The sequence below is a fragment of the Pan paniscus genome, chromosome 5, assembly GCF_029289425.2.
Source record: "Pan paniscus chromosome 5, NHGRI_mPanPan1-v2.0_pri, whole genome shotgun sequence".
Lineage (NCBI taxonomy): Eukaryota > Metazoa > Chordata > Mammalia > Primates > Hominidae > Pan > Pan paniscus.
The window spans coordinates 20,241,739-20,254,624 of NC_073254.2; the positions used below are offsets into that span (position 1 = coordinate 20,241,739).

The window sequence follows — 12,886 nt, forward strand, 5'->3', positions numbered from 1 at the left end:
AGGGCCAGAAGTGAGGTAGGGAGGGTGGGAAATTTTATATGGAGAAAGCCACTTAGTGTGTTTAAGAAACCCAGTAGGCTGGGCTGGCCTGAACCTAGAAAACATCAGGAAGAGGTAGAAGCTTTTAGGAATTGGAGGCTTTCTCCTGGGGCAGTGGGGAGCCACGGGATGGTTTCTACCACCACCGCTGGTTAAGCACCTAAAAGAAAGCCCACATCTCAGTAACCATGATCTATAGTTAGCCTCTTATTTCCCAACAAAATTGTATTTCTCCCGTTCAAAAAAGCAAAGGCCACTAGTAGATATCCCATGTCCGATACCTACCTATTAGTGGATTAAATGCTTTCTTTTCCGTTAAACCATTAAACTTTTTATATTTTTTAGCTTGAAATAGGCTTGCAATATAATAAGCTGTCTGTGTTTTTCTTTTAAACTGCATGGATTTTAAACTATTTACCACAATGTATATTTTAATAATGTCTTGGGGCATGTGTTCTGGCTGCCTGCATTATTATCATATTGACTGTTGTCCATGAATTGCTGACACGTGTTTCACTGGGACACCTTCTGCCATTTCTCTGTCACCGTGCCTCGTATCAGAACTCAGGAAGTGTGGTACCTCAGCTTGGATTAATTGAAGAGGAGATTCCATGCTAATTCTTGGCAATCTCAGTCTCTTATCTCCCTAAATTTCCATTTTCCATAAGGAACAAAAGGGAAAACAACCTGTGTAACCACCAAACTCCTTTCATCTATTGTTACATTAACTCATGGGTCATTTGTCACAGCAGTATGACTTCAGGAGAGAAAACAAAACGCTTCTCAGGAACCAATATATTTTGTCAACAGCACCCGGATGCTAACTTTATCGTGTTTGTGTGAAATGTGTGTTCTAAACTGATGCATTTGTTTGACAACTTTATTGATATTTCAAGTTGGATAATCATTTATGTTTGAGCATTTAGTTCTTCAGATACTTTGCCATTTAAAAGCTTTATACTTTCTCTGATCAATGATTCACCAAAGGGTTTGTAGCAATGTCAGGCTTGGCATAAATTAGTTTGTAAATTTGCCCTTCTAAAAGATGTTTGGATTTAGCAGATATTCCCTTAGGATTTCATAGTTATGTAACGAAACTTTTTTTATTGCAGCAGTAACTTACAGACCAAAACATACACACATATATCTATGTATAATTTTGATGTATATATGTGAGAGCTATATGTTTAGTTGTGATATATATATGTGTGTGTGTGTCTGAAAGCAATAAACAAATACAGTAACTTCTAAACATATCTAATTTTAAATGTCTGTCCTATATAATGGTGAACTACTGAGCTAGTAAGCTGGAAAAAATGGAATAAAGTGGGGGAAATGGCTACATTTATGTTTATCACATCCTTAAAGGCATAATTTGAAAAATAATTCCCCAAGGAACTACTTATCAACCCAATCCTTTATTTTAGTAATTAGAAATACTAACAAATAATGACATTACTAATTGAAATGTCAATTTTGATAAGCTCTTATTCCTCTACTAAAATGGCTTTCTGAAAGTATCACAAGAAGTTAATGAATTGCATGTTAATTAAATTTGAACTTTTCTCCTCTAGTATTCAAATGGGAAAAACTGAAATATAATACATTCAAATTTCTTTGTACTAAGTTGAACGTTAATGGCAATATAAATATAATATATGGTAATGTTACACATGAATGTGATAAGAATCTGTAATATTCATAATGGAATTTGCTAATTTTGAATATTGATTTGTCTTTTAAGTTCATTTTGTTCTGCAAATTTAGATGCTGAAATGATGTTTTACTAGCATTTCCTAATTAGTCAAGTGCAACTTTTTATGAAAAATTTAAATATTCTCATTCAACTAACAAGTTCATGTATCTTTTCTCCTCTTGTTTTGTTAGCCTCTTAGCAAATATCCGGCTGTGATCAATGATATTTCATTCTGGTTGCCCTCTGAGAATTACGCAGAAAATGATTTCTATGACTTAGTCCGAACAATTGGAGGAGACCTGGTGGAAAAGGTTGATCTCATAGACAAGTTTGTACATCCAAAGTAAGTGAAAAGCTTTCTGATTTTACCCTTGACTATCTCTGTGTGATAAATGTCATGTGGAAGCATATCATAAAATTTGCTGAAACCCAGGGTATCTGAGACAAAATGTCTTCTGAATTTGTAGTGAATGTATAGCTTATCAGAAAACTCTTTGATATCAGTCGTCTCTGAAAATCTTTCCAAGATGCATTTTCCATCTTTCCTGCCTTAGTAAAGAAAATATATGAAACAGAATCTTTTAAAAGTCCTGCAGCTTTTCAGTATTGTTTTTGGAAGTGACTTCTTACCTTAGCATGTTCCAGGTGCAGAGGAAATGGGCAGAAAGAGCAGTTTGTGGAGTAGAAGCTGTTTTGATAGTCTCTCAGCAAATATTTATTAAGCACATACCACACGCCAAGATCTATATTACGTCCTAGGAATTAAATGTGTTCCAAACAGACTTAGCTCTGCCTTCTTGGAACTTATAGTCTTGTGAGAGAGGCAGACGTTAAATACATAATTATGAAAGCATGCTATTATGAGGGAAACATGCATTGGGTGTCATCAAAAAACTAATTTCATGTGGGGAGTCAGGGCAGGCCACTTTGAGACATGGAAGCTGAGAACAGAAGGATGATGGGCAGTGAAGAAAGAAGAAGGAGCATCGCAGATAGCACATGGGAGTCCTGGGGGGAAAAGGGCACATGAGATGCAGAAGGCAGCCAAGAACACGGCAGCTCAAGGACCAAGGGGGAGGCTGTGTAAAGTGATGATTGTTGGGTAGTGATGTGTTTCCAGGGCCAGGTGGGCCTGGAACCTGCAAGGTCTCAGACTTGGAATTTTACTCTAATTGTAGTGGGAAGCTATAGAAGGATAGGAGCAGAGAGATAAGTGACGTGATTTGATTTGCATTTCTGACTGATCACCTTTAAATGGTCCCCTTTGGCTCCTAGCTGTTAGAGAAGAAACAGTCACCAAATCCTGTCTAATTCACACCTCCATTTTCCCTTCCCCGCCTGATTGTTCCAGGTGTGTCATATCTAAGTTGTCAGGGCTCCTGGCTCCCATGTTATATCCTGTCATTCAGACTCCCACCTGTTTCCTTCTTTGTCTTTTTTTTTTTTTTTTTTTTTTTGAGACGGAGTCTCACTCTGTCGCCCAGGCTGGAGTGCAGTGATGGGATCTCGGCTCACTGCAAGCTCCGCCTCCCAGGTTCACGCCGTTCTCCTGCCTCAGCCTCCTGAGTAGCTGGGACTACAGGCGCCTGCTACGGCGCCCGGCTAATTTTTTTGTATTTTTTAGTAGAGACAGGGTTTCACTGTGGTCTCCATCTCCTGACCTCATGATCCACCCGCCTGGGCCTCCCAAAGTGCTGTGATTACAGGTGTGAGCCATCGCGCTGGGCTGCCTTCTTTGTCTTTTAAAGCATTCATTCTCTAGATAAAGATGTTCAGTGTTCACTGCCAATTGTTTTGCCTCCCTTTCCCCAATTATCTAAATGACTGAAGTTCATCATCTAGAATTTTGCTCAACAACTTGTGGAAACAATAGTCCCTGAGCTCTCGCATGTTCAAAACTGTTTATCTGTTTATACTTGAATAACAGTTTGGTTGGAAGTAAAATCTTGGCTTGGTCTTTCTTTTTGGGAGGATCTTGTAAGTGCTGCTCGATTGTCCTCTCAAGTTTAATTTCATATAAAGAAATCTGATGCCATACTTGATCTTTTTGCTTTTTGTTTTAAAGGATTCCTTCTTTATCTTTCAAGTTTAATATCTTTATCAGGCTCCACCTCAGTATTGATCTTTTCTCCCTAGTATATATCATTGTGTTTCACAAATTGGATTGGACTCTTATTTATTTTAGGAAAATTTTCTTGAATTATATCTTTAGGGATTTGTTCTGATCCATTGTTCTGTTCTGTTTCATTCTTCAGGGATCCAGTTATGCATAAGTAGGCTCTCCTTTGTCTGACTTCTGTACCTATTATTTTCTCTCTAATGTTTTAAAATTCTCATTTCCGCTTCATTTGGTATGCTTTCCTCATTGTTATCTTCTCTGTCCCTTACTGTGTTTTCTTCTGTCTTTTCTCCCTTGTGTGCCTTCCATCTGTAGTTACTTTGCTTTTCTCCCCGTTCTGGGTTCTGCAAGCTCACATTTCAGCTCCCCCTGCTTTCTTGCCATCTCTTCTCTGAGTTATTTCTGCTTTCTGGTCTTCCTTCATAGAGAAATTGCTTCACTACATTTTAAAAATTGATTGTAAAATATTTAGCCAGAAATTTCGTATGCTCCAATGGCAACATGTTTCTGTGACTTTTCTGTTTCTCTGCCATTGTCCTCTTTTTTCCCTCAATTCTTTTTTAATTGATCTGTCAATGGCGTGCATATGATCGCTTTTTTGCCGCTCATATTTGAATGCATTGGGTTTCCTGGACCAGCTATTTGCACAAGACTGGGGGGAGGTTGAGGGTTGGCATAGCAGGCAGGGGCTGGGATAGACATTCAACCTAGCTTGTTTTCATGCTCTTACGGCTTTATTTTTCTAGAACGCCAAGAAACCAACTTTCTTTAAACATGACTCATCTCTTCGATTTTTTTGTATAGGTCTTCCTTCCACCCCAAATCTACACTTGTTAGAAACAGAATAATTACCTTTGCTTACCCCATTATCAACACTTGGAGATAGAGACTTTACACTTCGGATTGTAACCCATAGCTCTTAAAAAAAAAAAAACAAAAAACGAAACAAACAAACAAAAAAACCATGTTTTTGCTGGAGTTTTCTGAGATGTGCCACTCTGTGTGTTTCTTCTCTTCACTTCCTCTCATTTGGCTTCTACTTGATTTCAGCTGCTGTTGGCAGCCTTTAAATATATTTTGGAGCTTGCAGATGATATCTGTCTCCTAACTTTACAGAAAATAGAATGTATGGGGTAGTCTGGATCCCTGATGCTGTGGAGTGCCAATTCAGCCCTGGACTTTTATGTGAGAAAGAAATTTCCAGGAGTTTCCATGTTGATACTAGAAGTCTAGTTATTTACATTTGAAGAGAAGGAAAAATATTGGAACAAAACTGATTGCTAAGTACTAATTGATATGCCAAAGGCATGTGACTTGTAATTTTTTCCCATTCTTTTTTAGTACAAGTTGAGTATCCCTTATCCAAAAAATGCTTGGGGCCAGAAGTGTTTCAGAGTTTGGATCTTCTCAGATGTTGGAATATTTGCATATACGTAATGAGATATCTTGGGGATGGGACCCAAGTCTAAACACAAAATTTCTTTCATATATACCTTATACACGTATCCTGAAGGTAATTTTATACAATATTTTCAATAATTTTGTGCATAAAATAAAGTTTATGTATATTGAATAATCAGAAAGCTTCAGATTTTGGAGCAGTTTGGATTTTGGATCTTTAGATTAGAGATGCTCAACCTACAGAAAACTCTGGAATCAGGGATTTGGAATTCATTCTTAATTTTTGAGGTCACAGTCCCTTACTTTCTGATACGGCCGTAGCTTCACCCTTGCCAGCATCAAAAGTGGGATGAGTAACCCTTTCGCACTGGAGATTTTCAGAACCTACTAGGTTACAGAGAGATGCTGAAAACCTAGGAAGCTGAGAGAAATTTCTGTTGTGCTGGATGTTGGGGGTAGATGTCACTTGAGGAGGGGGTAAACGTTGAATCTTTTTGATAATTTGGTAGTGTTCAAGGGGAATGCTGAATGGGCATGCTAACTGGAAAGACTGCAGTGGGAGTAGGGTAGTGTCGGGGTCCTGTGGACCCAGGGACAGATCAGGCAGGCAGACACCCCATTAAAAAAATCACTGAAAAAAAATAAATATTTTTCTTAAAAAAATAGAGTATTAGAAATACTCTTAATGCAGGTATACACACACAACCCCATACTGACCTGCTAAAAGGTGAACTTATTCAGTTCCTTCTGAAGGAGACAGTACTTTTGATTAGAAATTTGAAAACATTCTTCATTGGCACTGATCTTACAATATCTTAAATACATATTGTACAGATATTTACAGACTATTTTTTTGGAGCTATGCCAAAGGGCATGGCTGCCAAGGGCATGTGTCCCTTTTTAAGAAATAAGGGGCTTGGTGATTGGAGTAAGGTTCCTGTGGCAGAGATTGCTAATTATCTCTCAGTATCCAATTCCCCTTGCCCCCGTCCTTCCGCCTGGTGCCATTTTTGTAATAACAAAAACCTGATTTTTTAGCTCAGCAATTTTCCATTCAACTAGAAGTCTATACTTCTAAATTGGCCAATGATTTGTAAGTAGATGTGTTTAGTGGTATTTCCAGAAGTTTCTTTAAAAGTTGAATTGAGGGTATTCTTTTTTCTTCCTGCTACTTCATTGTGAATGTGATGGCTAGTATTCTGGCAGCCATTTTGGGCCATGGTGCGGACTTGGCAATGGAGACTGTAAGGAGTGGAACAACAACATAGAAGAAATAGCCTGGGGCTTGAATCTGTGTCACTTCAGTCCTGGACTTTTAGCTGAGAGAGAAATACCTTGTTTAGGCCACTTATTTTTTAGATCTCATTATTGACAGCCAAAGCAAAACCTAGCTATTACAGTACTGGGAAATATACCTGAGGAAAAGGACACATTATTTAGTAATGATGGCTTACTGTGCAGTGATCCTCAGTAAGTATCTAGGGCAAGGGCTGACCAGATTGTGAATATTTTTGACGTTGTGGGTCATAAGATTTCTCTCGTAACTACTCAAGTCTGCAAGTGCAAAAGCAGTCACAGATAAAATATAAACAAACGAGCCTAGTTGTGTTCCAATGAAGCTTTGACTACAATATCAGACAGTGGAATGTGAATTTGGCCCATGGGCTGTAGGTTGCTAACCCTTGATTTGGGGGAGGGGGATACATGAAGTTTTTTTTGAAGACTCTGACTCCCAAATTCCAAAACCCTCTACTAGGAGATCATCCTTCCTTGAGCACCCTGTGCCCACAAGTCCCTGACTACTTAGGTGATAGGAAGTGAATGGTCTCCTGACCTTGAACCTTGACCTCAAGATTTATTTTATTCCATAAACATATAAATGAAATCTAGCCTGATAGTGCAAAAGAGCGCCGACCCTTTCTTTGCCTAACATCAGAGCATGCTTAAGTGTGAGACATGATAGGACTGAGTGAAAGACAAAGTCGTTGAACACGTTGCATGTTATTTTCTGAACAAAAACAGATCCCAAGATGTTTCAGGGAGACATAAACTGCCGACGAAGAGCCTAATTTCATAATATTAGACAAATGGAGAAATTTTTTCTTGATTACAAATAACAGCTTGTGCCCTGAAGGAGGATAGATGTTCAGGTTAGAAGAAAATGGCGTTTTGTTCCAGCCAGTCATTTAGAACCTTCTCCCAGAGGATCTTTGCTACTTAATCTATGGGCCACTTAACGTGCAGAAGAGTTCTTGTAGTTCTAAACTTAATGTAACAAAAAATAGAATGGTGATTACCTGTAGGGAAGGGGACCAGGTTGCCATGTCCTTTTACGTCTTTGGAATATGGTACTATATGACGCATTGACTAAATGGGAGATTTGAGAAGGCAATCATGTATGTCAGTATATGAACTTGATATCCCCTCCATCACATTTGTAATATGAATACATTGATCATCTTCAGTCTCCAAGTTCATGCACCTTAAGGAATTATGGTGTTGTTTTTTGTTTTATTCTGTAACACCAGTTGCTCAGAATATTTCTTAGCAAAATGGGGTATGAGGAAGAGTGAAGAGTATCCCAGGGGAACTTAGCCATTGCCTTTAGCTGCCAACACTTCATTTGGAGATGCCAGCTGATTATTTATGAACTGTGGAGATGGACTGTAAGATAAAGTAGACCTTAATAGGTCAGATTTGGTCTGGGTTTAAGACAGACCTTTTTGAGAGTGGGAATTGGGGAGTAAAATTTTTTTTTTACTACCATCCCTTTCCTTTGATTGCAAGGAGGGGTTTGGTGGTGAAAAATGCCCCAGGTATCTGCAGCAAGGGCAGGTTTGAAAGGGTGGATTCACTGATGCCCCTAACCCGATTCTGCTCATAGACTCACTCCTTGTTCCTGGGACTGCTGGCCTGCCACTTTCTGCTCACAGTCGCAGATGGGGCTTCCTGAGTCTGTGCACTGTCAGTCAGAGCTGAGATGCTAGAGGTGAGCTCCTCCCTCAACCCCAGGTCACTAAAGGGGCCTCTCAGTTCTCTTCATCCCTACTTGAACTTCCTCATGGTTATATTCCCTTTTGTGATCTATCACTTGCCATTTTTTATAATTTGGCTTAAGTGGGTAGACTAGAACACTTGTGACCATGTCTGACAGAATTCTCAAGAGGGTCTTCACCATGAGAAGCACCTTCTCGGTGTGGCTGGCCTGGCTTCCCAGTGTGCATGAGTCATGGATGTTGACCTGGTCAAAGCTCTTCCTCCTGCAGTACTGGAGCAGTGCATTCTCCTTCCAGTCTCCCTCTCTTCATTCTTTTTTCCATGTGTTCATTCATTTTCACTTTGTCAAATTACACCCAATAAAAATGCCAATGCATAAAAATTTGAAAATAGAAAAGATGAGATTCACCCATCATCTCAACACCCGAACACAACAGCTCTTACACTTTTACATTTTCCCAATCATGACTGTTTTCCCTATGTGTGCAGCAGATGGGTTTTCGGCCCTTACATAGAGAAGTTGGTATATGCTTTGCATTGTCATCCCTTGGTCTTGGGGAGGGTTTTTTAACCTCTGCACTACTGATATTTTGGGCCTGGTAACTCTTTGTCCTGTGCATTATAAGATGTTTAGCAGAACCCCTGGCCTCTACTCACTAGATAGCAGTAACAACCTTCCTACCGTGCACGCGCACAGACACACACACACACACGCACACACATGACAACTAAAAATGTCTCCAGTGCCCCCTTGGTAGGCAAAATTGCCCCCAGTTTGCGAACCACTGGGATTTTCTTTAATGGAGAATGTCTTATGCTTCTTATAAAAAAAGTTTCATAAAATTGTACTTCATTTTATGTTATGAGCAGTGGGGAGAAGGGATAGAACACATCACAGGAGGAGGTGTTCTAGTGGGGGCTCTTGTCCCAAGGAACAGAGAGACCCACTTGTTCAAATGTAGGACAAGCTGGACAAATTAACCAGGCTTTGGAAAGAGCAGGAACTGAGGCAGTTGAAGGGTCTGAGCTTCACTCTTTCCATGGTGTCACCACTTCCCTATTCCATTTCATTTTCTCACACTTATTCTGTCTCTCCCCACCTTCCCACCATGTCGTTTCTGCTCTTTTTTGTCTTATACAGAGTTGAGAATACCCCACCCGGGCCCCGAGTCCACATGACCTTCACTGTCCAGCAATCAGCACCAACTTCAAGTCCCTTGCGTTATTCTGATGGTCTCAACAAAGAGACCGGATTAGCCCAACTCAACTTTTCCTGCCAGATCAGAGGCAGCTGGTGGATGGGCTCCACTTGAGTCAGATGCTGCCCAGGGTCTAGTTAGCCACGTGGGTCAGATGGACAGGCCTCCGGCCTTCTCCTATATGTCAGTAGGTTTACTGTTCTTACACATCCTTCTTTATTTTCTCTTTCACCTGAACTACGTAGCTTCTGATTTAGGCACCACCACTTCTAGCCTTCCTTAAACTTCATGCAAAGAGATGTGCCATAAATACATTTGCCAATTGATTCTTGAGTTCCTGTGCTGTGGAAAACATTGGGCTAATTGCTGTGGGGTTATAAGGGTATGGCGGCAAGATTCTGGGGTGTTTGTTTGTTTGTTTTTGTGTTTTGAGACAGGGCTTTGTTCTGTTGCCCAGGCTGGAGTGCAACTCCTAGGCTCAAGTGATCTTCCTACCTCAGTCTCCCAAGTAGCTAGGACTACAGGCATAGGCCACCATACTTGGCTAACTCTTTTTTTTTTTTTTTTAATAGATGTAGGTCTTGCTTTGTTGCCCAGGCCGGTCTTGAACTCCTGGCCTCAAGCGATCATCCCTCCTTGGCCTCCTAAAATGTTGGGATTACAGGTGTGAACCACTACACCTGGCCAAGATCCCGGTTTTTATGGAGCTAAATAACATGCAAAAAGTGAAATAGCAATAAAAAGTATGATGTAACAAGGCTGGTTAAGCCTAATGAATGGCCTTCCCAGTTTCTTGCATGTAATTAACACTCAGGAAACTTTGATTGACTCGAAATGGAAGGTACCCATCATCCAGGGCTGTAGATTCAGAGGAAAGAGGCCTTCAGTCTGGGAAAGTTTACCAGGGAAACAGAATAGCAAGCTGTGTATGTCTGTCTCCCTTCTAATCCCTTATGAATGGGATGTACACAGTCCCAACTCTAGTTAATGTGTGTGAACTACCTGTCATAGAAACTCAGCTTCCAAAAACTGTTGCCAGGATAGACCCACTCATGGTGGGTACTTTAAGACAAAGGGAATTTATCTCAGGATACACCTGAATCAAAACTGGAAAGCTCTTCAGAACTGAGGGAAGGTCTAAGGGCCAGAGACCCTCAGCCTCTGGGTGCCTCTGGCTCTGTTTCTGTCCTTCCCTCTGCTGGCCAGTCTGTATCCTCTACTTCCCCACCATACACACATTAACATCTCTCCTCTTTCTACATTACCTGCAGTCTTTTCTAGCCAGTCTGCTTCATTATCCAGTGCAAATTCTGGAGGGAAATAGCCTGACTGACTGAGCTAAACACCATCATGCCTTTCAGTCAGATCCCCTTGCGTCAGACTGCCTCCTGGGGTGCTGGGCCACCTGCACATGGACCACCGTTGGGTTAAGAATCCATTGTCAATCTCACTAGGGGCCACTTATAAAACAGCCCAGCCCTACTCGCCAGAGCAGGAAGCCCGTGGCAGAGCAATTTCAACCTGGAGGGCTCATCAGATTTTTTACACCGCCTTCCTCTTTCTCCGACCTGCCACCAGTCAGCTCCATGTGTAGAACTCTGTGTAACTGCAGCTTATTGTTGGCTCATTCTTAGCTTTTATTCTCTATTTGCATTTAAACTTTTCTAGGCTATTCCACATGATGGAAACTCCTTAGAGGCCTGTGGCATAGTAACTGCTATGGTTTGAATGTTTGTGTTCCTCCAAAATTCATGTCAAACAGGAATCTCTATTGTGTTGGTATTAAGAAACGGGGCCTTTGGGAAATGATTAAGTCATGAGGGCTCTGCCCTCATGAATGGGATTCGTGCCCTTATAGAAGAGGCTTCAGAGAGCTGCCTGCTCCTTCCATCTCTTCCACCTTGGGGAGGACACAGTGTTCGTCCCTTTTGTCCTTTGTCCCTCCGCCATGTGAGGATGAATAAGAGGAGCCATCTATGAAGTGGAGAGAGACCGCCTTCACCAGACACCAAATCTGCTGGCACCTTGGTCTTGGACTTCCCAGCCTCCAGAACCGTGAGAAATGCGTTTCTATTGTGTATTAATTACTCAATCTAAGCTACTTTGTATAGTGGCAGGAACAGATTAAGACAACAGCTCATTTTCATCTTCCTGCAATGTTTATATCACTGGAGGGAGACTTACTACATAATGCTTGCTGGATGGTTAACTAGTGCTTCTTCCTTCCTTAGAGGAACTGTTATTCAATGACTGGAAATAGTTTATGAGAAGTAGAGTCCATGTAGTTTAGTGGAAGAGCTCAGAATTTAGAATTGGAAGGCATGGGTGAGTCCTGACTTTCACACCTTAGATGTGTGATGTTGGGACTTTTGGAGGCTTAGTTTCCTCATCTACCACCAGGAGTAAGATGATCCATAAATGGTAGCTAGGAAAACTAGATGACACTATATATGTGAAATGCTTTGAAAATTACAGACAGTTTCCAAAAAACGAGTTAGCTATTAGAATAAAAAGCCAGTGTCATAGTCAATCTAACTTGTACTTTAAAATAAAGAATAACCTCAGTACAACTGGGAGCCTTGGACTTGGCAGCCAAATGCATATAACTGGGAAGTTGGGATAATGAAGGGAAACAGAATGAGACTTTGTATAAAACTGTCATTTGGAAATGATGCATGTTATTCCTGCAATTTAAGGAGGAAATTTTTAATTAAAAAAATACTTTGTAGGCCGGGCACGGTGGCTCATGTGTGTAATCCCAGCACTTTTGGAGGCCAGGGCAGGCGGATCACGAGGTCAGGATTTCGAGACCAGCCTGACCAATGTGGTGAAACCCCGTCTCTACTAAAAATACAAAAATTAGCCAGACGTGGTGGCACGCACCTGTAATCCCAGCTACTCAGGAGGCTGAGGCAGGAGAATTACTTGAAGCCAGGAGGCGGAGGTCGCAGTGAGCTTAGATCATGCCACTACACTCCAGCCTGGGTGACAGAGCGAGACTGTGTCTCAAAAAAAAAAAAAAAAAAAAAAGACTTTGTAAAGTGGCATCGATGCTGGTCAGCAGAGTTATATAGCCAGTCTGGGTGTTCTCTGGGTCCTGTGTTGGGAAAATGCTGTGGACAGTGGCAGATGAGATGACATTTCTGGTTTGCAAATCACATCCTGGTCTTATTCCTCTGGACAGAGCCAAATAAGTGCAGTTATCTGAACTTAAAGATAGCCTAGCGCTGAAAAGCCAGTGACAGCTAATCTTGAGAGAGCCATGGGTACAGGGAGCTTGTCAGAAGTTGTGTCTCCTTGAAGTTGGCAGCATGCAGTACCAAGGGGATGGCCAGACACTGCCAGGCCTCTTTAAAACTCTCCTGGCTGCTTCCTTTTCTTTTCCATTTTTATTGTAATGCTGGTGATGTGGGTATAAGAACTTTTGTTGTGGTG

At 41.0% G+C, this 12,886-nt stretch overlaps 1 protein-coding gene across 8 annotated transcripts in view; it reads left to right on the forward strand.

Annotated features, from left to right (window-relative positions):
* Positions 1-12,886, forward strand: part of FARS2 (phenylalanyl-tRNA synthetase 2, mitochondrial) — a 512,480-nt gene that overhangs the window by 352,037 nt on the left and 147,557 nt on the right. For all 8 annotated transcript variants that reach the window (XM_063605131.1, XM_003806719.6, XM_034961385.3 and 5 more), the window contains one exon: positions 1,927-2,078. In XM_063605131.1, coding sequence (XP_063461201.1) covers positions 1,927-2,078 — 152 coding nt within the window. The remainder of the gene's footprint in view (positions 1-1,926; positions 2,079-12,886) is intronic.